Source organism: Blennius ocellaris (genome assembly GCF_963422515.1).
Source record: "Blennius ocellaris genome assembly, chromosome: 14".
In the NCBI taxonomy this organism is placed as follows: Eukaryota; Metazoa; Chordata; class Actinopteri; order Blenniiformes; family Blenniidae; genus Blennius; species Blennius ocellaris.
In genome coordinates this window covers 2,028,168-2,055,422 of record NC_137663.1, presented here as the reverse complement: position 1 = coordinate 2,055,422, position 27,255 = coordinate 2,028,168, and the positions used below count along the sequence as shown (strand labels likewise).

The following is a 27,255-nucleotide window of genomic DNA, read 5'->3' as shown; positions in this document are numbered from 1 at the left end:
AAAGAAACTGTGAGGCGGAGGACTGAGACACTTTATTGTTTTCAGTTCATGAGTCGACACCTCAAATGTTACAAAGTTTCCCATAGTGTCAAAAAAAAATTTCAAGTTTTGGTGAGAGGATTTTCATGATCAACACAAGTTTTAAGGTTGAAAATCTAAAAAAAAAAAACCAACAAACTCAACATCCACCATCTATCAGAATAAATAGACGGCGACTTCAGCATGGCGGAATGATCCTCCTTTTCCGGATACACTCCCAGATCCAGCCGGTCGACACTCGCAGTGCCCGGCTCTCTTCCTTGGATTCTGACATGGTGTGCGTGGCCGAGGTGGCATCGTACTCTGGCACCAGGTCGCCGTCGAACGCCACAAAGTAGCGCTTTAGTTTGTGGAAGTCGTGCACAGAGTCGGGTAGGAAGAGCTTCACGCCGGTAAAGATGTCCAGCAGCGTCTGGGGGGGGACGGACGCTACATTAAGACCACCAACAGACCCAACTGTTAACTAAGAAGTTAGCATGCTAACCAACTAGCACCAGTTGTGGCTCATTACTGCCACCTGCTGACCGGCAGCAATGGTGATTGACCCACCTTGTTTCCTCTCGGCTCCAGCAGCTGTGGTGTGGCTTTAGCTCCGCCCGCTTGGCCGTTGCTGTGGACGCTTTCGCTGTTCTTGGACTGCGAGGAGGAAAATCAGACGAGGGTCAGAAGTCATCACTGCTTCAGGAAACTCTTTCCATCAACAGGAAGGAAGAAATACCTTCTTGGTGCTCGGAGCGTCTGAGCCCGGCGTGCGAGGAGAAGACTTGACCACCTTTGGTTTGGACGGCGTGCTATTGCTGCCTGAAAATCGACACGAGACGCATTGTTTAATGACCAGCATGAGAACAGACAACAGGAACTTCATTTTGTGATTTTCTCTCTCTCGTGAAATCACAACTATTTTTTACTTTTGAAAAGGACAAATATTAAGCATTCAGTGCTTCTCTGGTAACAGACCAAACGTCCAGTGCCAGAGGCAACAACAATCTGAAGCTGGCCGGGTTTCTGTCGTCAAGGTGATGGAATTGTTTCTCTTACCGGCCTTCTTGGTGGTGGTGCCGCGGGGCGCCGGTGAGTTCCCCCCGCTGTCTGCGCCTGATGAGCTGCGGTCGTCTCTGGACGGTCCGGCCATCACCTTGAAGTCGCAGTTCTCTTTGGAGATGCGGAACAGCTCCTAAAGACCAGAACACGTTCAGAACGAGACCTGGGAGGAACTCACATCTGGACGGAGGTCAACAAGTGGTGTCTCACTCTGAGCTGGTGCAGGTTGGTAGCGCTCTTCCAGTCCTTGTCGTCACGGACTCGGGTCATGCGGGGGAAGCGGATGGAGATGCCGTCGGCCGTGTGCATCTCTGACTTGGAGAACTCAGCGCCTGTGATTTCCCAGACTGGAGCTCGCTGCGGCACGGAACCAGAACTCAGGTTATGAAAACTTCAACCTGTGACTCTCATTAGTTTGATATGAACAGAGGGAACAGAGGGATAATCAGAATCCTTCTGAGGTGTGGAGTGTAAAACAGATAAACTGTATGAATCTGACCCTGAAGCAACAGAGTGAAGAGAATCGCACCTCGGGGTCACGGATGATGAAGTCTGGATAATAGTTCTTGATGATCTTCAACCAGCCAGGGATTTTACTGGGCTCCTATGAACGCACACGCGCACACACACACACACAGATTAGGATCACAGCTGTGTTGTCACCCTGATGTAGGCGGAGCCTGTCACTACCTTGCTAATCTTGACGACGTCCAGCTCCTTCTGCAGGCGGGCCAACATGGCGTCGTCATAGCCTCCGGAGCACTTGGTGACAGTGCACCACTTCTTGGAGTCCGGGTCAAAGCAGCCCATCAGAAAGCTGGACATGATGCCCCCTGGTGGATACGAGCAGAACAACACATATTTCCACTGGTTCTCAACAGTCACAACAGGAAACGCCACCAGAGAGCAGGACATTCAGCTTTTTTAAATGGAAGCATTTGTTTCAAATCAAAACACTTGAAATTAAGAGTGTTTGATGTTTGTTTCATGATACAGACTTTTCTGTCAGTAGTTAATTAAGGAAGTGTGTGTGTGTGTGTGTGTGTGTGTGTGTGTGTGTGTGTGTGTGTGTGTGTGTGTGTGTGTGTGTGTGTGTGTGAGAGTGTGTGAGAGAGAGAGATTAGAAAAATGAGAGTGTGTGTTGCAGACCGTTGGATCCTTTCCCATAGAACGCGCCCAGAACCACGAGGTCCGCCGTGTCGGCCATCGCCCCCTCGTTCAGGTAGTCCTTCTTAACCTTTAGCCAGTGGCGCTTCCCCGGCTCGTAGGTGCTCTGACACACACACACACACACACACACACACACACACACACACACACACACACACACACACACACACACACACACACACACACACACACACACACACACACACACACACACACACACACACTGCTCGTCTGAACCTCCACAGCTTGTATTTAGATGAACTCACCTTCACGTCTTTGAGCACCAAACCCTCAAGACCTTCTCTGATAACTCGAGTGATCATCTCGGCCAGATCTGCTGCCCTCTGCACACACATGCACACAAAAACAGTCAAGTTGCATGGTAACAGGTGGAGGCTCATCAGCTGTGGAAACACTCACTGTGACGTGTTTCATCTCTGAGAAAAGGATCCTGTTGGTGACTTCAACCATGTTGTCGTGGAGGAACTTCCTGCGTTCAGACAGAGGCCTGCAGAGGAAGTCCACATTATATTCTTCCAGATTATAGAGCTTATTCCTCCACTAACATCCAGATGATAGAGCATCTTTAATGTTATCATGTGACTGCCATAACTAAATATGACAGCAAATACCATTGAGCAATACTGCTGGATAAGACTGGATGAGCAAGAAAAACGTCTCTGGAACGAAAAATGTACACAGCAGAAGCTAAGCCAGGTAAAATATATATCTGTTAGACAAATAATTTATTTATTTATATATTTTTTTTAACCATCCATTTGTTAACAAGTGTCCTTACACTATATTGCCACATGTAGTCCAGAGAATACAGTAATTCAGACACAGTCTCTTTCTGAAATCCATGAAAGGTGCTCAATCTGAAACATCAAAGCTATCTGATCTTGATGAAAAACTTAATTCAAACATGTAACCACTGTCGTCTGGATGAGGAGGCTCGTACCGCTCCATGAGGCTCACGCCATTGAAGTAGATACAGTCGAAAACGAACAGACACACATTGGCGTCTTGAAAAGCAGCTTTCTGAGGAAAGACGGAGGACAGGCAGTTTGAAGTCACAACATTATAAACAAAGTGGAACTGAGGCAGTGTGAGTTGTGTGTATGAGGTGTGAGTGACTGAGGTGTGTATAATGTGAGTGAGGTGTTTGTGAGTTGTGTGTGTATGAGGTGCCAAATTAAGCAACTGAGTCGCTAACTATATAGTGTTTCGTAGATTAGATCTTAATTTTAGATAATGTTTGTTACTTGGATGTGTTGATTTCTGGTGATTATTGTGTATTTATTGTTGACATTGACTGGTTTGTAAAAGTCTATGCTTGGATCTCACACCTTCCCTTTTATTTAAGATTTTACACAAAAATATTAACTAATTTAAATAAACCTTTTCCAAACGAGACTGATATTTTGGTATTTAGCGATTTCCATATTCTCTGGTGGTGCCCCAGTTATTTAATGAATAAATAATTAATTTATTCTAATTAATTATTTTTCATTAATACATATTTTTTTGATAATTTATTCACTTTTATGTAATTACTCAATTACTGCAGGAGTTGTTAATGAGTAAATGACCATTTACTTCCATTAATAATTTAACTGTTTCATAAATTATTTCCGGGTCTCCGCCTGGCCGAGCCCTCTGTCTTCAACTCCCACCTCCAGGAGAGCTTCTCACGGATCCCGGGGGAGGTTGGAGACAATGAGTCCAAGTAGACCTTGTTCTCCACTTCCATTGTAGAAGCTGCTGCTCGGAGTTGCGGCTGCAGGGTCTCTGGTCCCTGTCGGGGTGGCAACCCCGGAACCCCCCCGGAACCGGTGGTGGAATACGGAAGTAAGGGATGTTGTCAAGCTGAAGAAGGAGTCCTATTGGGTGTTGTCAGCTCATAGCAAGCTAGCTGACAGGAACCAGCAGGACAGGCATACCGAGGTAAAAACTCGGGTCTGGGAGGAGTTCGGAGAGGCCATGCAGGAGGACTATCGGTCGGCCCCGAGGAAATTCTGGCAAACCGTCCGGCGCCTCAGGAGGGGGAAGCAGTTTTTCAACAACACGGTTTACAGTGGAAGTGGGGAGCTGTTGACCTCAACTGGGGATATCGTTGGGCGGTGGAAGGAATACTTCGAGGACCTCCTCAATCCCACCATCACGTCTTCCATTGAGGAAGCAGAGACTGGGTTCTCAGAGGTGGACTCGTCCATTACACGGGCTGAAGTCACCGAGGTAATTGCGAAGCTCCTTGGTGGCAAGGCACTGGAGTGGATGAGATTGGCCCAGAGTACCTTAAGTCTCTGGATGTGCAGGGACTGTTGTGGCGGACACTCCTATTCCAGGATACTGGAGAGAAGGATCCGGCTGTTAGTTGAACCTCAGATCCAAGAGGAACAATGCGGTTTTCGTCCTGGTCGTGTAACACTGGACCAGTTCTATACCCTCCACCAGGTGCTTGAGGGTTCATGTGTTGTCCACATGTGTTTTGTGGATCTGGAAAAGATGTTCAAAAACTGCCGGCTGCTAAGGCTGAGGAGACACGGACGAAGCGACGTCACAGTCTTCTGCTTCCTCAAACATGTTCAAAATGGGGTCACTAATGTGGCAGAACGACACATTCTGTGTCTCCTTCATCAATAACTGGACTTGAAATGCCCAATGATGATGAAATATCGTTAAATTCAGCCCTCTCTTCGTCATCAAAACTCCAATCCGCCACAATGCAAATACAACTTGGGCACAGCGTGTGTCCAACTCGTGACGTCACGCACATCGTCTGCTACTTCCGGTCTGGTCAGAAGCGGTTCACCGAGCAGCGAAACTGGCGCTGTTTATCGGCTATTTTCTCGCGGATTGCCATGTCTTAACATTTTACCCTTGGGCCGGTTAACATAAAAATGTCCCTAGAAGGGATAACAGTGTTTTAGAGGTCAAATTTTCATTTCCCTAGGCCTTTAAGAGCTGTTTAGTCCTTGTATGCCCGGAGCAGGAGTTTGGTTCACATTGCCGGCAGTAAGTCGGACCTGTTCCCAGTGCACGTTGGACTCCGGCAGGTCTGTCCTTTGTCACCGGTTCTGTTCATTATTTACATGGGCAGAATTTCCAGGCACAGCCGGGGGCCGGAGGGGGTCCAGTTTGGGGACCACAGGATCTCATCTCTGCTATTTGCAGATGACGTGGTTCTGCTGGCTTCATTGAACCTTGACCTTCAGCGTGCACTGACACGGTTTGCAGCCGAGTGGGAAGCAGCTGGGATGAAGATCAGCACCTCTAAATCCGAGGCCATGGTTCTTGACCAGAAAAAGGTGGCTTTCCCCCTTCTGGGCGCACCCTTAGAGGTAGGGTGAGGAGAGGTAGGGTGAGGAGTTCAGTCACCCTTAGAGGTAGGGTGAGGAGCTCAGTCACCCTTAGAGGTAGGGTGAGGAGCTCAGTCACCCTTAGAGATAGGGTGAGGAGCTCAGTCACCTTAGAGATAGGGGGAGGAGCTCAGTCACCCTTAGAGGTAGGGGGAGGAGCTCAGTCACCCTTAGAGATAGGGGGAGGAGCTCAGTCACCCTTAGAGATAGGGTGAGGAGCTCAGTCACCCTTAGAGATAGGGTGAGGAGCTCAGTCACCCTTAGAGATAGGGGGAGGAGCTCAGTCACCCTTAGAGATAGGGGGAGGAGCTCAGTCACCCTTAGAGATAGGGGGAGGAGCTCAGTCACCCTTAGAGATAGGGTGAGGAGCTCAGTCACCCTTAGAGATAGGGTGAGGAGCTCAGTCACCCTTAGAGATAGGGGGAGGAGCTCAGTCACCCTTAGAGATAGGGGGAGGAGCTCAGTCACCAGGGAGCAATTCGGAGTAGAGCTACTGCTCCTCCACATCCTCCAGAGGAGCAGCTGAGGTGGCTCGGGCATCTGTTTGGGATGCCCCCCGGACGCCTCCCTGGGGAGGTGTTCTGGAAGAGCTGGAGGAAGTGTCTGGGCATCCCCCTTCGACTGCTGTCCCCGCAACCCGGCCCCGGATAAGCAGCGGACAAAGGATGGATAAATTACATCCAGTGATTTATTACTTTCAGTAATCTATTACTGAGAGTAATTTAATGCTAATAACCAAACATAAATCCCAACATGTGTGAGTGAGGTGTGAGTAAGGTGTGTATGAAGTGTGAGTGAGGTGTGTGTACCTTGTGAACTCCCAGCGTCCCAAAAGGCAACGGTTTGCTGGTGTTGGTGTCGATCAGGAGAACTTCAGCATCCAGGATCATACTGTGGCCTCCAGGAAACGCCTGAGGGATGTAGTCTTTGAAATGAGCCACCTGAAACACACACAGGCAGATCTGAGACGTTCTCCAGGACCAACAGCCATTATTAACGGCTAAAAGTTTCTGAAGTTTTAGATCGGCTGGTTATCAGGGTTCCTGCAGAGTTTCTGCATTAAATACAGGAGAAAAACGAAGACCTGTCGGACATCGTTACTCCCATTGTTCATGTTTAGAGTCCAGTGTTCTCTGACGCATGTGTGTGGCTTCATTACAAAAACTAACATCAGCACCAACTAGTGGCCCAACATAGTTCTTAATTCGATCAAATAAAATTGGCCATTCTACATTTCAAAACCTCAAATAAACACAATAATAAACACAACTTTCTCATTCAGAGATGGAAACTTAAACCTTTGACACAATTGTTGTCAAACTTGAAAACCTTTTCAAGACATAAGACAGAAAACATGTTAGATTTCACTAAACTCGTTGCTCAAATATAAGTGACGTGATCTTGTTTTATTTATAGCTGTTTAATAATCTGAAATAATAACGTTGAAATATCTCATTTCAAAGTATTTTATTGAATAAATAATGAAAATATAATAAGAATTTTATTATAATGAATTTATCCATAAAAACCATCAGAATTGTACTGAAACTTTAAATATAAAGATGTGAAAAGTATCAATATGATCTTGTATTTATATGACAACAAATAAAGCTTTCCAATTGTTTTAAACACTCTTCTTTCTTTCTTAGGAATTCTGGTGAGTACACACACTGTTTGAATCTGGCTTTCTTTGAGCCTCTGGCATCCCTCAGGGTAATCTCAGACCTTAGATTAACAACCACAGATTACCTAATGGTGCCACAGGTGGACTGCAGTGCCCTCCAGTGGTCTAAAAAGCTCATTACAAAACAATTAATCCCGTGTGTGTGTGTGCAGGGCCGCCCCTGGCCAAGTGGGGGCCCTAAGCAGGATTTTATTTTGGGGGCCCCCTTCCAATAACATAATAATAATAATTATTATTATTACTACTATTATTATTGTATTGACGTTTGGAAGCCCCCTCTCTCTCTCTCTCTCTCTCTCTCTCTCTCTCTCTCTCTCTCTCTCTCTCTCTCTCTCCTCTCTCTCTCTCTCTCTCTCTCTCTCTCTCTCTCTCTCTCTCTCTCTCTCTCTCTCTCTCTCTCTCTCTCTCTCTCTCTCTCTCTCTCTCTCTCTCTCTCTCTCTCTCTCTCTGTCTGTCTCTGTCTCTGTCTCTGTCTCTGTCTCTGTCTCTGTCTCTGTCTCTCTCTCTGTCTCTGTCTCTGTCTCTCTCTCTCTCTCTCTCTCTCTCCTCTCTCTCTCTCTCCGGCCTCAGGCTGACTTGGTGGTGGTGCTCTACGCGCCTCTCGGCAAAATGCAGCGCATCCTTTGCACATTTGCAGAGAATGATGATACTTTATTGATCCCGAGGGAAATTCAATTCACTTGCGCAAAATGGGGCCCCCATGGATCGCGGGGCCCTACGTACAGCGCGTGTTCTGCGTGTAGGGAGGGGCGGGCCTGTGTGTGTGTGTGTGTGTGTGTGTGTGTGTGTGTGTGTGTGTGTGTGTGTGTGTGTGTGTGTGTGTGTGTGTGTGTGTGTGTGTGTACTGACTTTGTGTGGCAGCACAGGCTTCAGGCTGCGGCTGAAGTAGCTGAAGTTGTCTCCGTGCTTGTGGACCTGCACTCGCTCACCGTCGTACTTGATCTCGGAGTACATGCCATTGGGACATTTCTTCATGGCGTACTCAATAGATTTACAAGCCTCCGCCTGGAAAAGGTTAGAAGTCTTCAGCTCCTGAACCTCCACCATGATCTGATGTCCAGATTATAATTCAGAGGATTTACATGAAAAAAGTGGAAAAACATACTCTGTGAGCCCTGAAACTCTATAGCAGGTAACGTGTAGCGTCGCTGATGTGTGAGCCCTGAAACTCTTTAGCAGGTAGCAGGTAGCATGTAGCATGTAGCATCGCTGGTGTATGAGCCCTAAAACTCTTTCGCAGGTAGCATTGCTCCTTATGAGCGGATCAGTTGAACTACTGTGCAACATCGGGCTAACTCTGATAGTGATGAAGTTGCTGGTGATGTATGAACTATCGTTCTCCTCTTGGTGTCTTGGGAGAACATCTGTACATGTGTCGTATATATAAGTCTGTGAACAGCCACCTGTTAATTACAGCTAAACGCTTCAGACGACCTTGAAGAAACAAAGCATTTTGTCAAAAGCTGTACACATTAAACACATTTGTGGCTTTTTCATTAATCAAAGAATCACTGAAAGTGTTGTGTTGATAAAAAGCTGCTTTCTGTTTGCAGTGGCAGCGGTTCGGTTCCCCTCACCAGCATGGGCTGCACGGGCGTCATGAGCGAGGCTTCCACCGTCAGCAGCTTCCTGGGTCCAGACCCGCTGGACGCCTCCTGCTGGTTCCTCAGCACACGTTCGATCACATCGCCCAGGTTCCTGGAAGCCTTGAAGGCGTCGTAAGCGTTGGGATCCACGGCGTCCAGGCTACATGAGGGAGAGCGAGGCCGGCGTTAAATGATGCTTCCACCACGTATGGACGGACCGGGCTGGACGGGACACTCACACGTGCTTGGCGCCAGCATTCATCTTCAAGTCGTGCTTGATGAGTCGGATAATGCATTTGAGGTCATTGCTGGTGCATCTGTGATGGAGGCACAACAAACATCAGAGACACAACGGTCTGCAGCCGTTGCCTGACAGGGTGTTGTGGTTCCTTCACTTCAGGATCTCATGGTTACTTAAATGCTCATATTATGCTAAATTCACTTTCTACTGGTTTTCCAACAAAATCCTGAATACTAATCGTTCCCATACCTAGAACGACGCCCCAGAAGTGAAGAAAGTGTGTCCTCTCTCTCCCTGGCTTGTTTCAGTTTTTAAAAAGTGTGTTGCTCCACCCAGCCAATCAGAAATCAAACCCCATACTGTGTCAGCGGGGGTTTAGCCCAGTGATTCTCAACCTTTTTGGGGTCCTAGACCCCCTGCATATTAAAGATCAACCCTGAGGACCCCCATCCTGTAAATGGCATAGGAGAGGGGTCCTCAATTATCCCCCCCGAGGGCCAAAATCAGAGCAGCATGCCAAACCAAGGGCCAGAACAGTAGCTGGCTTTTTGCACTTTGTTAGTAAAAATTGTTTTAATTCCAGATGTTTTAGCTGATGTTACCATTATAACTATTATCATTTTGTTATTATCATGATTATTATGAGTAGTAGTAATCAAGGTAGTTATAGTAATAATTTAAGACTGGGATTTTCAAAACTAGTGTTGAGGGTCACATGAAAAACAGTGTAAAACCAACTATCTAAATATTTACACACAGAGACAGAAATACAGGGAGAGATTTACAGCTCACCAAATCCTCCACGCTTGTCGTCGCAGTATTATCTGACAGCGGCAGTTGCTTAAAGGTGCGTTTACAAGCAGCACAATGACTTCCTGACATCCTGACATTCTTAATGTGATGTAATGCATCTGAATAGAGTTCTTAAATTGACCTGACATTCCTGATATTCGTGGAACAGCTTTTTGGCAAATAAATCTTCCAAGAATTTCGAGAATCACCTGTATTCGTGAAGTTTGCAACTGAGCGTGTGGATTAGTTGTGATGTACGTTGATGCGTTATACAGCGTGACAGCATTCGCTCCCTGCAGCATCCTCCTCTCTGATCAATTTCTCTGAATGCTGAGCAATCTGGAGTGTGTGAACTGTTCAGTAGCTGTTGGTAGAATATCTGGGGTGTGTGGAATCATATATTTTTAAACTCAGTTGCAGACCTGACTTGTTTTCTGCCCAGGGTGAACACTGGCCTCTACCAGATTCACCTGAGACGGTGATTCTCATTTCCTCTGTGCGTTGGGCCCTGGACACATCGCTCATAGCTGGCATTGAAGCTGGCTGGATGCAGAAAGTTGAAGTACTGACAGCTTTGCTGACAGCATCAGTCTGCGTGCAGATCAAGCACGGGCCAGTCATATAAAACTAAACTGTTCAGTCCAGTCAGAGTTCAACTGACGCTTTTCCTGCTCAACTTTATCAAGCTGTAGGTCATGTTTCTTATTTTACATTTTGACTGTTGGATGATGTGTAGTTTCGTGGGTCATGAAATTGAAATCCATGAAAATCGGAGCGGGGCAGCATTGTTGTAATTACTTCAGATGCATTCAATTTTGGCTTTGACTATGGTATGGGATGAGGATTAAAAAGGTAGAGCAGCGCATTTGTTTTAGCTGCAAATCGCACTTTATTTCATGTTGCTGTGCAGCTAATGGGTCGCTGTGGGCTGGACAGGAGGCTCCCTATTTAGGACCCCTGTCATAGGATCTTTTTTTAAGGGATGTTTGATTTTCAAGGACCCCTTGTATTTCCACCACGGACCCCCAGTTGAGAATCACTGGTTTAGCCAATCCCAATCAGGGTAGGCCCTCCCTTTGACCTCTCCCATAATTAGGCAGTTCTGCACTGGCACATGGCACCACGAGAGGAAGTACTTCCCCCTCTTCCCAAGGTGGGCATGTGTGGGCGGAGCCAGTCCAGCTATGATCCAATATTCAAATGGAGGAAATGCAATAAACTTAAAAAGAATTTTTTTGGACCAACGAGACTAAGTGAAAGGGTTGAAAAGCTGGATAATATGATGCTTTCCGATCAGGATCTCATGGTTACTTTTTGGCGATGTCCTCCAGCTCGGCCTGCTGTTCGTCCTCCTTGGTGAGTTGGGCCAGGCGGGTCAGAGACGCGTCCACTTCCTGGATAGTGAGGAGGCTCTTGGTGGCCGGTGGGAAGGATTGGCTGTCCTCGAAGAAAATCCTCACTGTCTCAGACACGTCGCCCTATAAGACAGAAAGAAACAGGCTGGATTTGGTTGTTTGGTACTTCGTATTGACAAGTCGCTGAAGTTTATTACTCGTCCTTCATTAGAAATAATCTGGCCTCTCTTTTAAAATCTTCTAATTCCCATGTGGCAACTGGAAACTAAGGCAGAGCCACGTGGAACCACCGACCTGCTCCAGGTCGCGCACCATGTCATCCTGGTTGCTCCTGAAGATCCGGCTGAAGAGTTTGACGATTTGCTTGTCGTTGAGGTTGTAGACACTCTTTACAACACCAGGCAGGAGCAGCTTCACCGTCAGGTACAGATCTCCGTGGAACTTATCTGGGAGTGGAGAGATCAAAGCTGATTTAAACACCCCAAGAGAGATGACAAAGGAAAAATGACTTATTTCCAATTAATCTCAATGCTTCGAATCGGAGGGGGCATGTCTACACAACTCAATTAAAAGGGGTGGGCTCTAGATGTGATTGACATGTCTCTGAGACAGGTACTTTGGACATCCGGCTGCTTGGACTGCAGACGACCAGACGTTGGGGCAGGGCTCAGAAAATCAGCAGATATGTGACAGCGAACCCACGAACCTCCGGTGGAGCCCTTCCTCAGGAACTTCTCGATGATCTGCGTCTTGACGTTGTAGCTGGCGTTCTCTGCCACTGTCGCACACAGCTTACGGAACTCTCGGAGGAGGCAGTCTTTGTGCTGTGGATCACAGAGCTGCGTGGACAGGACGCTGCCTTGGCTGGGTTTGGAAGAGGATGAGGAGGGCGAAGAGGAAGAAGGTCCAGGACTGCTGGAGCTGCCGGCTTTAGCAGCTAAGAGGAGAACAAAGTAAAGTAAAACCTCTGATGTAGGGACACCCTAAAATCCAAGAACAAGTGTCCCCTGAAGACAGGTGTCCTCTCTTTGGAGGGACACCTCAGATCAATTGATATTGAACGAACCAAACATCAAATATGATGATTATTTAAAAGCAAATAACTACCAATACAAGATATATATAATATAAAAACATATATATATACATTTATACAAGATGTCCATCCATCAATTTTCTGCCGCTTATCCGGGGCCGGGTCGCGGAGGCAGCAGTCCGAGCAGAGTTCCCCAGACTTCCCTCACCCAAGACACTTCCTCCAGCTCTTCTGGTGGCACCCCAAGGCGTTCCCAGGCCAGCCGAGAGACATAGTCCCTCCAGCGTGTCCTGGGTCTGCCCCGAGGCCTCCTACCAGAGGGGCATGCCCGGAACACCTCCCTAGGGAGGCGTCCGGGGGGCATCTGAAATAGATGCCCAAGCCTCCTCAGCTGGCTCCTCTGGATGTGGAGGAGCAGCGGCTCTACTCCGAGCTCCTCCCTGGTGACTGACCTCACCCTATCTCTAAGGGTGACTGAGCTCCTCCCCCTATCTCTAAGGGTGACTGAGCTCCTCACCCTATCTCTAAGGGTGACTGAGCTCCTCACCCTATCTCTAAGGGTGACTGAGCTCCTCACCCTATCTCTAAGGGTGACTGAGCTCCTCACCCTATCTCTAAGGGTGACTGAGCTCCTCACCCTATCTCTAAGGGTGACTGAGCTCCTCACCCTATCTCTAAGGGTGACTGAGCTCCTCACCCTACCTCTAAGGGTGACTGAGCTCCTCACCCTATCTCTAAGGGTACACCCAGCCACCCTACGGAGGAAGCTCATTTCAGCCGCTTGTATCCGGGATCTCGTTCTTTCGGTCATGACCCATAGTTCATGACCATAGGTGAGGGTATACAAGATGTATACAAAATAATTATTAAATAAGATTGAATGTACTTCAGGGACCACATACAGTCCAGTTTCATCCTGAGTGGACCAGACTGGTGAAATATTGCTATAATAACCTTTAAATTTACTCTTCAAAGTTTGCCTTTGTTGTGGTCAGTGTATGGAATGAAATTGTCTATATTTCTACAAGATCAAACAGTTAGTACTGAAAATGATTACAATCTCAACATAAAGTAAATTTTAATTAAACATTCTGGTACAAAATACAATGAAATATATATATAAAAAGAACTAGTATAAATCCTCTATAACCTCCTTGCTTGGTGGGACCAGATTGGCGCCTCTTGATCGGTTTGGGCCCACGGGCCTTATGTTCTCTGCTGTTTAGGCTCTGACCCTCTGAGGGCAAACGTGTGATCTGTGTGCATCGACTACTCATGCTCAGAGGTTTTACTGTATTTATATTATGTGTAAATAATAACCCTATTTTCCGAAAATGATTTTATGCAACATTTGTGGTGAAAGGTAAGTGTCTCGTTATTCTGTAATAAAATTTATAGAGATTAAAGGACCCATATTATACTAAATCAACGTTCCTGTACTTCAAACATGATAAAAGTGCTATTTGGGGTTCATATACATCCTCAAGCTTGAGTTCACAGAGATCTTTCTCTGTTCTAACTGGTGGAGAACTCAACACGTTGATTCAAGTTGATGACGGGGCACCACCTTGCTGACTCAGCACAGAGCTGGAGAAGCCCCGCCTCCAGGAAGATTGACATGAGGAGAAACCAAAACAAGACCCGCCCACGAATGTGCCAAGGAGCCTCTTCTCTGTGCTCTCTCAGTCTCTGCTGCTTCACATTGAACGCTGCTGTTTTCACCTTCATGTCCACTGGAGAAAATGTGTTTTCACCATCATGTCCACTGGAGAAAATGTGTTTTCACCATCATGTCCACTTGGAGAAAATGTGTTTTCACCATCATGTCCACTTGGAGAAAATGTGTTTTCACCATCATGTCCACTGGAGAAAATGTGTTTTCACCATCATGTCCACTGGAGAAAATGTGTTTTCACCATCATGTCCACTGGAGAAAATGTGTTTTCACCATCATGTCCACTGGAGAAAATGTGTTTTCACCATCATGTCCACTGGAGAAAATGTGTTTTCACCTTCATGTCCACTGGAGAAAATGTGTTTTCACCATCATGTCCACTGGAGAAAATGTGTTTTCACCATCATGTCCACTTGGAGAAAATATGTTTTCACCATCATGTCCACTTGGAGAAAATGTGTTTTCACCATCATGTCCACTTGGAGAAAATGTGTTTTCACCATCATGTCCACTTGGAGAAAATGTGTTTTCACCATCATGTCCACTTGGAGAAAATGTGTTTTCACCTTCATGTCCACTGGAGAAAATGTGTTTTCACCATCATGTCCACTTGGAGAAAATGTGTTTTCACCATCATGTCCACTTGGAGAAAATGTGTTTTCACCATCATGTCCACTTGGAGAAAATGTGTTTTCACCATCATGTCCACTTGGAGAAAATGTGTTTTCACCATCATGTCCACTGGAGAAAATATGTTTTCACCTTCATGTCCACTTGGAGAAAATGTGTTTTCACCATCATGTCCACTGGAGAAAATGTGTTTTCACCATCATGTCCACTTGGAGAAAATGTGTTTTCACCTTCATGTCCACTGGAGAAAATGTGTTTTCACCATCATGTCCACTGGAGAAAATGTGTTTTCACCATCATGTCCACTGGAGAAAATGTGTTTTCACCATCATGTCCACTTGGAGAAAATGTGTTTTCACCATCATGTCCACTTGGAGAAAATGTGTTTTCACCATCATGTCCACTGGAGAAAATGTGTTTTCACCTTCATGTCCACTGGAGAAAATGTGTTTTCACCATCATGTCCACTGGAGAAAATGTGTTTTCACCTTCATGTCCACTGGAGAAAATGTGTTTTCACCTTCATGTCCACTGGAGAAAATGTGTTTTCACCTTCATGTCCACTTGGAGAAAATGTGTTTTCACCATCATGTCCACTGGAGAAAATGTGTTTTCACCTTCATGTCCACTTGGAGAAAATGTGTTTTCACCTTCATGTCCACTGGAGAAAATGTGTTTTCACCTTCATGTCCACTGGAGAAAATGTGTTTTCACCTTCATGTCCACTTGGAGAAAATGTGTTTTCACCTTCATGTCCACTGGAGAAAATGTGTTTTCACCTTCATGTCCACTTGGAGAAAATGTGTTTTCACCATCATTTCCACTGGAGAAAATGTGTTTTCACCATCATGTCCACTGGAGAAAATGTGTTTTCACCTTCATGTCCACTTGGAGAAAATGTGTTTTCACCTTCATGTCCACTGGAGAAAATGTGTTTTCACCTTCATGTCCACTGGAGAAAATGTGTTTTCACCTTCATGTCCACTTGGAGAAAATGTGTTTTCACCATCATGTCCACTGGAGAAAATATGTTTTCACCATCATGTCCACTTGGAGAAAATGTGTTTTCACCACCATGTCCACTTGGAGAAAATGTGTTTTCACCTTCATGTCCACTGGAGAAAATATGTTTTCACCATCATGTCCACTTGGAGAAAATGTGTTTTCACCATCACGTCCACTTGGAGAAAATATGTTTTCACCATCATGTCCACTTGGAGAAAATGTGTTTTCACCATCATGTCCACTGGAGAAAATGTGTTTTCACCTTCATGTCTACTGGAGAAAATATGTTTTCACCACCATGTCCACTTGGAGAAAATGTGTTTTCACCTTCATGTCCACTGGAGAAAATGTGTTTTCACCATCATGTCCACTTGGAGAAAATGTGTTTTCACCATCATGTCCACTGGAGAAAATATGTTTTCACCACCATGTCCACTGGAGAAAATGTGTTTTCACCATCATGTCCACTGGAGAAAATGTGTTTTCACCATCATGTCCACTTGGAGAAAATGTGTTTTCACCTTCATGTCCACTGGAGAAAATATGTTTTCACCACCATGTCCACTGGAGAAAATGTGTTTTCACCATCATGTCCACTGGAGAAAATGTGTTTTCACCATCATGTCCACTTGGAGAAAATGTGTTTTCACCTTCATGTCCACTGGAGAAAATATGTTTTCACCACCATGTCCACTGGAGAAAATGTGTTTTCACCTTCATGTCCACTGGAGAAAATGTGTTTTCACCATCATGTCCACTGGAGAAAATATGTTTTCACCATCATGTCCACTGGAGAAAATGTGTTTTCACCATCATGTCCACTGGAGAAAATATGTTTTCACCACCATGTCCACTGGAGAAAATGTGTTTTCACCATCATGTCCACTGGAGAAAATATGTTTTCACCACCATGTCCACTGGAGAAAATGTGTTTTCACCTTCATGTCCACTGGAGAAAATGTGTTTTCACCATCATGTCCACTGGAGAAAATGTGTTTTCACCATCATGTCCACTTGGAGAAAATGTGTTTTCACCATCATGTCCACTGGAGAAAATATGTTTTCACCTTCATGTCCACTGGAGAAAATATGTTTTCACCACCATGTCCACTGGAGAAAATGTGTTTTCACCATCATGTCCACTGGAGAAAATGTGTTTTCACCATCATGTCCACTTGGAGAAAATGTGTTTTCACCTTCATGTCCACTGGAGAAAATATGTTTTCACCACCATGTCCACTGGAGAAAATGTGTTTTCACCTTCACGTCCACTGGAGAAAATGTGTTTTCACCATCATGTCCACTGGAGAAAATATGTTTTCACCATCATGTCCACTGGAGAAAATGTGTTTTCACCATCATGTCCACTGGAGAAAATATGTTTTCACCACCATGTCCACTGGAGAAAATGTGTTTTCACCATCATGTCCACTGGAGAAAATATGTTTTCACCACCATGTCCACTGGAGAAAATGTGTTTTCACCATCATGTCCACTGGAGAAAATGTGTTTTCACCATCATGTCCACTTGGAGAAAATGTGTTTTCACCTTCATGTCCACTGGAGAAAATATGTTTTCACCACCATGTCCACTGGAGAAAATGTGTTTTCACCATCATGTCCACTGGAGAAAATGTGTTTTCACCTTCATGTCCACTGGAGAAAATGTGTTTTCAGGTGCAAGTATGGTTCCACACTATTTGTCTTGCTGAAAGAAGAAGCACAGCGGTGAATGTGGCTGGACTTTTTTCCTTTTCCACAAACAATGTTTGTTTGTGAGCGACTCTTCACCAAAGAAGCTTCCAGAACTACGGTACTTTGAAACTGGACTTCCTCAGAAGCTCATCTTGAAACCTGCTGCTATTCCCACAATAAAAGACTAACGAGGCGCAGAGATCTGTAAGTACATTACTACAACTACGAGCCTGAGCTGCTAGCTACGTCACCGAGGGGGTGGAGGAAGCAGCTGTGAGCTGGGCTGCAGTCTCCGTGAGGGTGGAGGAGGTGGAGGAGCTGAGAACCACCCGTTTCATGAGAGGTGACGTCACCTCAGTCCAAGAAATAACTAGAATTTCACAAGTTTGGACTGTTGTATACTGTATCACCCAATATGTCAACAAAACTTGAAAGTTTACATCCCGACAATGTTTTCAACTACGTATCATGCTAAAATATAAAATGCTCACCATGTTTCACATATTGTGATGGTGTGAAAAATTATATTGTATCTGATATAATGTAAAAGTTATATTACATATTATTACATTATAATAACATTATCTATCATGTGGAAAATTCATTACCATATTGTGAAAATAGTAAAAACATTTAAGGAGTAAGGACATTTTCAAGCAGAAACTTTATATCTAGTTCTTAATTTTTTTTAATCAAATATTACTTTAAATAACAATGTGTCAAGTTAAAACGTGCAGTTTCCCAGTAACATTTCTGATATAATGTCAACATTTTTTCACCAAATGATATTAGATATTTTTCTAACTAATACCAGAGTATCCTTTGAAACACGAATTGCAATAAAATCGGTCATCAACATAATGTAAAGATTACATAACGTCCCGATAATTAATTTTATTGAATAAATTCTTCACATATCACTGTTTCACACACTGTGATACTTTGACATCATGTGAAACCTGCATTTCAAATTTCTTGACATGTCCTCCCAAATTTCCTCTTTTTGGATCTTAAAGCCAAGACTTTGTAAAGTTAAAAGTTTCCAGCCATTGTATATTAAAATGAAGATTTTCACCCAGACTGCGAGTCATCACGCGATCAGGTCGGTAAACTTCAGCACAACGTGAACACATTAAACCGTTAAGTAGAAAAGAGTCACCGGTGAATCCTGAGAACTTGCGCGGGGCGTTGGCGGCCAGGTTGCTAGGCGGAGACATCAGCTGTCCGGACGGGTTCATTTTGGCCTGAACCTTCTTCTTGGGACTGGCGTTGACTTTGGCCATCAGGTCTGAAACAGGAATCACGAGATGAAGCACGACGTTCCGCTCCTTGGAAACAAGTCTGTTTCTACCATTTCATTTGTTACCCTGAGGGTGACCAATAAAGGTCAAGAAGAAGAGGAAAAAACTCCTTCACCCTCACGTTTCCAGTTTATTTTCACCAGGATCGACTCGCTGCCTCGTAGAGGTTGTGTTTCTAAGGTTCTACCTGAAACAGCCTTGTTTTTGCATTTTCATTTCAGAACCGTTGCACATTCAAAATAAAAATTTGCAGAAATTCTAAAGGGATAAACAAACAAGCAAAACAAAACAAAATTTCAAGTGGGGCCAACAGTTAGCACTGTGTGATTGTCATACAACCACACTGCCATGTAAACGGGTCCTAAAAGTTCTCAAAGATTCCTCACTGTTGTTTTTTAAACAAGCAGTTAAAATTAGGGATCCTCAATAAATCAAATTTTAATCCTGATTACAATTTTGGTTCCAGACGATCTCAAAATTCATATAATGGAGGAAAAACTATTATGTTGTCGAGCTGATGAACGGCAGTCGGAGGCGGTATGTTCAGCAAGGAACTCCAAACTTTATTCTCCATTAATCCACCCTTCTCAGTAACTCTACTTTTCTCTCTCTCTTCAACATGAGAGTGCAGCGCCACACGCTGTTGCACCAAAATACTACCAACCGGAAACCCCGCCTCTCTACCAAATAGAGTGGTGATCTCTGGTGATCAGTTAAGGTCATAATTCATCCAGTTACTGTGGGGTGGTGGGGAACTTTATTTTGTAGAGAGGCTAGATTTCCAAGCTGAAGTAGTTTTGTTGTTCCACAGTGTTGGAGAGATGAGAGAAAAAAAAGAGAGAAAAGCAAAGGGATGGAAAATAAAGTTTGGAGTTCCTTGCTGAACATGCCGCCTCTGACTCCTGTTCATCGGCTCTATACCACCACCATTTTATTTTGAAACAATTTATCAAAGTATTTATGTTGGACTTATTTATTGAAGTATATCTATCTCTTATTGTATTTTATTTATTTATTGTTTTCAAAAAAGAGATTGAGTGCAGTACAAGTTTATATTTTACTACTACATTACAAGCTATTGTTATATATTTAACAGGAGTCTTTTTGTTTTAAACATGTTTAATATATGCTGTTCCAAATTCAAAGACAATCGTGCAAATAATCATGGTTTCAATATTGCCCAAAATAATCATGATTATGATTTTTTCCATAATCGAGCAGCGCGAGTTAAAATGCGATTGAATCTGTCCAGTTTCACCTGAAACTGCTGTGAGTCAGTTCTGACACGGTGCTTGGATGAAGGCGTACAGGAGACGTCTGAGTCTGAGTGATGCTCAGTGTAGCGGCTGTACCTGAAACGTGTTTGTTGATGAGCTCCTTGTCCTCGTCCTGCAGCTCCTCCCAGCCCTCCAGGTCCGTGATGTCCTCAATCTTCTTGGTGGTGGCCCTGGCGCGCTCCAGTTTCTCGAAGATGCACTTGACGTGGTACCACTCCTTCATCTCCCCCGCTGACTCGCTGAACGGGTTGGGCACGATCTTTCCGATTCGCACGATCCCCTTGGTTATCTTGTCCTTGCACTTCTTGCAGCCAGCCGTGCCACGTTTGGCGTATTCCACCAGGAACCTCTGCTCCGCCATGTCGACCTCGTCAGAGAAGCAACGATTCAGAAGCGGACCAGGAGGAGAGTGATGGTGGTGGAGAAGGGGGAGGAGCTTCTGGGATGCTGGAGGAAACTGATGGTGCTGAATAAGTGAGGGTTCAAAGCAGGAAGAAGCTCGACACACCTTAAAGATCTGCTGACGCCGAGATCGTAGACAAGCACTCACAGTCTGGAGGGTCAAAACTAAAGTCCTCCGCATCCAGATGTGATGGTGTGAAGTTAAAACCTACAATATAATACAAACATCAAAGTTAAAGATGCACATTATGAATAAATACTGAGCTCCACTGGGCATGCTGATCTTGTTCAGTAAAAAACTCAACTATATGTCTTGTCTTTAATCTCTGAGAATATTTTCACTAAATGAGAGAAAAGCATAAAAAGAAATAACCTGAAATTTTTGTCTTTATAGTTGTAGGCAGCAGTGCTTTCCACGCTGCAGTTAAATTGATTGAATTATAAACACAAAAGTGAAGATCAATACAGCAGTTTATTAAAGAACTAAGACAAACAAATCTGTGTCGCTTTTAATAAACTACAAATAAAAATAGAACAAAGATGCAACAACTCAGTTGTCAACTGAGCCCAAATAACTAATTTGACTGTAGAAAATTTAATTTACAAATAGATTTAGTTAAACTTTAGTTTCTTCTGAAAACAGCCGTGAGATTAAAAGGGCACCACTTTTGTGTGTGTGAAATCAAACCACACACGATGTAGGTTTTTTAAATCAATCCGAGCCAACATAGTAACTTCATAGTGAAAGTAACTAAGTAACAAAGTAAGTTTACACGAAGCAGACCAAACTGTCGTCAGTTAGCATTAGCATTAGCGCGACTCACTCTCTTTCCACACATTTACTAACGTAGGATCAACTATCGGAATCCACATCAATTATTACTCTCAGTTCAACGCGTGGCTCGTGTTCCCACTCGAAAGTTCGCCTTTTACCTTAAAGAAGTTCAGAAATGTTTGAGTTTACACTGGGACAATTCCTCACTGTTGTTAGCGTTCAGCTCAGGAGAATTAAGCTAACGTCCGGTCTGAACCAACATAGTAAGAGATTGACGTTTCTGTTTTGGGATTGAAACACGATTTTATTGTGTATTGTGACTTCTTTGAACAGTTACACACTAAGTATACTTGACTTTGTGCATCAAGTATTTGAAAAAGGAAGAAAAATGAGCCTGTGTGGTTATTATATGGTGTGTTTCCTTTATTTTGAAATCATTGAGAGAGCCTCTCTGGTGAGTCGAGGGTGCGCTTCCTGAAAGCACGGGAGCTTTGTTTCTGCAAGTCTCCTCTTTGAAAAAACAAAAGACACGTTTAAACCAAAAGCATGGATCTACTGCCCCCTGCTGACCAGGAGAAATCCACACACACTACACACCAGCCATGTTTTCGCTTTTGGCCCTGTTTATCGAACAATGTGTACAGAAGAGTATTCGGGCCACTGAAGAAAAAGGAAAAAATCAGGAGCTTAAAAAGAAAAACCAAAACCCTTGATGCACGTCAGAAAGGGTCGAAAATCAAAGTCGTGATTTATTTTTCAGAGGTAAAAAAAAAAATATTCATGCACTCCAGAAAAAGTAAAAAATCAAAGTCGAGATTTTTTTTTCATTACGCTGACAACTTGTACAAAATGCCTGGCAGGCAGTTTGAGGAACTGGTTAAACTATACTTTAGAATTGGCTTTACTAACAAAGAAATCCTTTCGCTTTTAGCTCACAAACATGGTGAGCTAATCACAAACATTAGTATGAGGACTTGAAGAGACTGCCGAAAACTGCAACTTTTGTGCAGGATCAACCACACCAGCTTGGAAGAAGTGGCCTCATTTATACAAGTTGAATTATCCGGTAATGATTATCAAGGCTATTGATGGCTGCAGCGGGGGTACGTGGTATCACAAGATACAAAAAGATGTTTGATCAAATTGTTTGATCCTGAAGATGTGGAATTCAGAGGGGCGTGTTGTTTGAGGAATAGGCATTACTGCAACAAAGGTCCCAACGTGCTGTGGCATATGGACTCGTATGATAAACTGAAGCCATATGGCATTGCGATTAATGGTTGTATTGATGGTTTTAGTCACTACGTTGTGTGGATGGAGGCATACAGAACCAACAGTGACCCAAAAGTGATAGCCAACTACTTCATCACATCCATTGCGCACTTGGGAGCGTGTGAAGGAAACTTCAGTGCAGGATGGAAGCTGGAGATAAAACAGGCTTCAACGACACTTCTTCGTTTGGTTAAAAATGTTTAATATCGAATAGGATGACATCCAAAAACAAAAGCTGATGACATGACAGGGTGAGAGAAGCGACTTCCAATATGCAACTCTGACACACAAAGGAACCTCCGTCGCTTATATGGTCAGCAACACATGCAGCTAATTAGTTCACGACAATAAACATCACTGATGTCCTAGCATCTGTGGTCTCACTTAGGACATCTCCTAGCCTGCAGAAGTCCAAACAGAAGATGACATGACCTAACATTTGACCTGACCTTAGACTCTGTCCGGACTCTTTGGAGCCGGCCTGCATACTACAAAGAAGAGCAGCATGATAGCAAAATAAGAAATAAAACATATATGAGACGGTATAAGAAAATATACTTCACGTGCTCGGAGTGACTGTGTGCAGACAGTGGCGCAGAAAATGGGCACATAGTAAACATGCTTGTATTTTTGCGCAGCAAATATACGGATAATTTTACCGGAGTCCGAAGTTTCATGTATGGACGCAGCACCACAAACCAGCGGATTGAATCGTGGTGAGGGATCCTGAGGAAACAAAGTGCACAGTTTTGCATCAACATTTTCTAGACTCTCCAGGATGACGGAGACTTCTCTGGTGATTTCCCAGATAGGAGCCGGATCCAATTCTGCTTCCTAAACATTGTTGAAGTAGGCTTGGAGACTCATTATATTGGCACTCCTGGCCTCTCCTTCAGTTCACCTGGATGGAATTCAACAAAATCAAATGCATGTTAACTTTTGATCAGAGCACATTAGAGAGGAATTAAACTTGATTTTTTTAATTTGGCTTTATTTTTTAATTGAAGAGGGACATTTTCACATTGTGGTGTAAGAATATAAACTGCAGTATGAGATCTGAATAAATAAAAATGATAACCATATGGCCACCTTTCAAAGGGAATCCAAAGTCACCTTAGTACTGCTGCTACTATACTCGCAACCAGATGTTCACTTACACCAGACAGCCTGTCATGTCAGGTAATTACAGACAGGGCTGCAGCACTCTCCAAGGTGCTGAACCTGTAAGCAATAAATAATAATATCAATAATCTGGAGATAAACTTTTTTTTTACTGAGGGTGAGGGAAGGGAACTATGCATCCCACACTCCATTGTGAGTCTCTTGGTTCATAGTGAATGCTTATTTTTCTTCTTTAAATACGTGCAGGCATGCACACATGCACAATGCATTTTAAGTACCACTGTCCAACAATTCAAAAACTAAATATTAGGGATGTCCGATAATATCGGCGGGCCGATATTATCGGCCGATATTGACTTAAAAATGTAATATTTGGAAATATCGGTATCGGATTTTTACAACCGATATTGGAATTTCCGAGTCTGCATGAACGCAGCATGGGACGTTTACGGGCGCGCGCTTGATGACGTTTAACAACAACAAGTACAACACGCTGGACTCGTGGCTAAGAAGGAGAAGCCCGGTGAATGAAATGTCTGTGGAGGACTGGAGGCTCAACCAGGCCCTCTTCCCTGCTGGACCAGTACCTGACTGCACCCTGCACCAGTGTTGACGGTGAACCAGTGTTCAGCACTGGTACCAGTACCTGACTGCACCCTGCACCAGTGTTGACAGTGAACCAGTGTTCAGCACTGGTGCCAGTACCTGACTGCACCCTGCACCAGTGTTGACAGTGAACCAGTGTTCAGCACTGGTACCAGTACCTGACTGCACCCTGCACCAGTGTTGACGGTGAACCAGTGTTCAGCACTGGTCCCAGTACCTGACTGCACCCTGCACCAGTGTTGACAGTGAACCAGTGTTCAGCACTGGTACCAGTACCTGACTGCACCCTGCACCAGTGTTGACGGTGAACCAGTGTTCAGCACTGGTCCCAGTACCTGACTGCACCCTGCACCAGTGTTGACAGTGAACCAGTGTTCAGCACTGGTACCAGTACCTGACTGCACCCTGCACCAGTGTTGACGGTGAACCAGTGTTCAGCACTGGTACCAGTACCTGACTGCACCCTGCACCAGTGTTGACAGTGAACCACTGTTCAGCACTGGTACCAGTACCTGACTGCACCCTGCACCAGTGTTGACGGTGAACCAGTGTTCAGCACTGGTACCAGTACCTGACTGCACCCTACACCAGTGTTGACAGTGAACCAGTGTTCAGCACTGGTACCAGTACCTGACTGCACCCTGCACCAGTGTTGACAGTGAACCAGTGTTCAGCACTGGTACCAGTACCTGACTGCACCCTGCACCAGTGTTGACGGTGAACCACTGTTCAGCACTGGTACCAGTACCTGACTGCACCCTGCACCAGTGTTGACGGTGAACCAGTGTTCAGCACTGGTACCAGTACCTGACTGCACCCTGCACCAGTGTTGACGGTGAACCAGTGTTCAGCACTGGTACCAGTACCTGACTGCACCCTGCACCAGTGTTGACAGTGAACCAGTGTTCAGCACTGGTGCCAGTACCTGACTGCACCCTGCACCAGTGTTGACGGTGAACCACTGTTCAGCACTGGTACCAGTACCTGACTGCACCCTGCACCAGTGTTGACGGTGAACCAGTGTTCAGCACTGGTACCAGTACCTGACTGCACCCTGCACCAGTGTTGACGGTGAACCAGTGTTCAGCACTGGTACCAGTACCTGACTGCACCCTGCACCAGTGTTGACAGTGAACCAGTGTTCAGCACTGGTACCAGTACCTGACTGCACCCTGCACCAGTGTTGACGGTGAACCACTGTTCAGCACTGGTACCAGTACCTGACTGCACCCTGCACCAGTGTTGACAGTGAACCAGTGTTCAGCACTGGTACCAGTACCTGACTGCACCCTGCACCAGTGTTGACAGTGAACCACTGTTCAGCACTGGTACCACCCACATGGAAAGAACCTATATGAGGATATATGCACATATATGAAACCTATATGCAGCATATATGCACATATATGACAATATATATGCTGCATATATGCACATAAATGCTGCATATATGCACATATATGACCATATATATGCTGCATATATGCACATATATGCACATATATGCTGCATATATGTACATAAATGCTGCATATATGCACATATATGACAATGTATGGGCTGCATATATGCACATATATGACAATATATGCTGCATATATGCACATATATGCTGCATATATGCACATATATGACCATATATATGCTGCATATATGCACATATATGCACATATATGCTGCATATATGCACATAAATGCTGCATATATGCACATATATGACAATATATATGCTGCATATATGCACATAAATGCTGCATATATGACCATATATGACCATATACATGCTGCATATATGCACATATATGCTGCATATATGCACATAAATGCTGCATATATGCACATATATGACAATGTATGGGCTCCATATATGCACATATATGACAATATATATGCTGCATATATGGAAAGTCCCACATGGACAGAACCTATATAAACATATATGTTTTAATATAGGTTTTGAATATATGTGACATATATAAAATTGGCCATTTTCCTATATTTTATGCACATATATGGACCTATATGCACAGACAGGTACATATTTTTATATACATATATATAGCTCAGGTGGCAAGGCAACGGACTGGTGCACGGGAGACCCTGGTTCGATTCCCGCTAGGGTCACTGAGCAAATAACAGCATTCGGTGTGGGCCCACATGGAAAGAACCTATATAAAAGTTAGGATATATGTGGCATATATAAAATTGGCCATTTTCCTATATTTTGTGTGCATACATGGGCACATATAGGTGTGCATATAGGTGTGCATATATGGGCACATATAGGTGTGCATATATGGGCACATATAGGTTTGCATATATTGGAACATATAGGTGTGCGTATATGCGCATATAGGTTTGGAATATATGTGACATATATAAAATTGGCCGTTTTCCTATATGTTATGTACATATATGTACATATATGTGTGCATACATGCGCATATAGGTTTGTCATATATGTGACATATATAAAATTGGCCGTTTTCCTATATGTTATATACATATATGTGTGCATACATGCGCACATATATGTACATATATGTACATATATGTATACAACATATAGGAAAACGGCCAATTTTATATATGTCACATATATGCCAAACCTATATCAAAACCTATATTAAAACATATATGTTTATATAGGTTCTTTCCATGTGGGCAGTACCTGACTGCACCCTGCACCAGTGTTGACGGTGAACCACTGTTCAGCACTGGTACCAGTACCTGACTGCACCCTGCACCAGTGTTGACGGTGAACCAGTGTTCAGCACTGGTACCACTACCTGACTGCACCCTGCACCAGTGTTGACGGTGAACCAGTGTTCAGCACTGGTACCACTACCTGACTGCACCCTGCACCAGTGTTGACGGTGAACCAGTGTTCAGCACTGGTCCCAGTACCTGACTGCACCCTGCACCAGTGTTGACGGTGAACCAGTGTTCAGCACTGGTCCCAGTACCTGACTGCACCCTGCACCAGTGTTGACGGTGAACCAGTGTTCAGCACTGGTACCAGTACCTGACTGCACCCTGCACCAGTGTTGACGGTGAACCAGTGTTCAGCACTGGTACCAGTACCTGACTGCACCCTGCACCAGTGTTGACGGTGAACCAGTGTTCAGCACTGGTACCAGTACCTGACTGCACCCTGCACCAGTGTTGACGGTGAACCAGTGTTCAGCA

The 27,255-nt window shown here is 44.4% G+C and overlaps 1 protein-coding gene across 1 annotated transcript; it reads right to left on the bottom strand.

The window, feature by feature from the left end:
• Positions 1–13: 13 nt before the first annotated feature.
• On the bottom strand, positions 14–21,294 carry lig3 (ligase III, DNA, ATP-dependent). Its single transcript, XM_080508377.1, has 21 exons — positions 21,225–21,294; positions 19,965–20,499; positions 18,471–18,599; positions 11,977–12,207; positions 11,565–11,716; positions 11,227–11,393; positions 9,122–9,199; positions 8,874–9,042; positions 8,146–8,301; positions 6,422–6,553; positions 3,212–3,291; positions 2,671–2,758; positions 2,517–2,594; positions 2,230–2,353; positions 1,771–1,913; positions 1,610–1,684; positions 1,291–1,437; positions 1,078–1,213; positions 758–840; positions 589–675; positions 14–451 (listed from the first exon to the last, which is right to left on the bottom strand). Exons 2-21 carry the CDS (start codon positions 20,470–20,472, stop codon positions 218–220), a joined length of 2,997 nt encoding a protein of 998 aa, XP_080364503.1. The 5' UTR covers positions 20,473–20,499; positions 21,225–21,294; the 3' UTR covers positions 14–217.
• Between the last annotated feature and the right edge of the window lie 5,961 nt (positions 21,295–27,255).

Excerpts from the sequence above, each read along its gene's own strand:
- lig3 (XM_080508377.1), bottom strand. The coding sequence starts at position 20,472 with ATGCGGAGGACTTTAGTTTTGACCCTCCAGACTGTGAGTGCTTGTCTA. Across the intron at positions 2,354-2,516 it reads TGGTGCTCAAAGACGTGAAG|AGCACCTACGAGCCGGGGAA; the intron begins GTGAGTTCATCT and ends TGTGTGTGTCAG. Across the intron at positions 1,214-1,290 it reads CCAACCTGCACCAGCTCAGA|GAGCTGTTCCGCATCTCCAA; the intron begins GTGAGACACCAC and ends TCTGGTCTTTAG.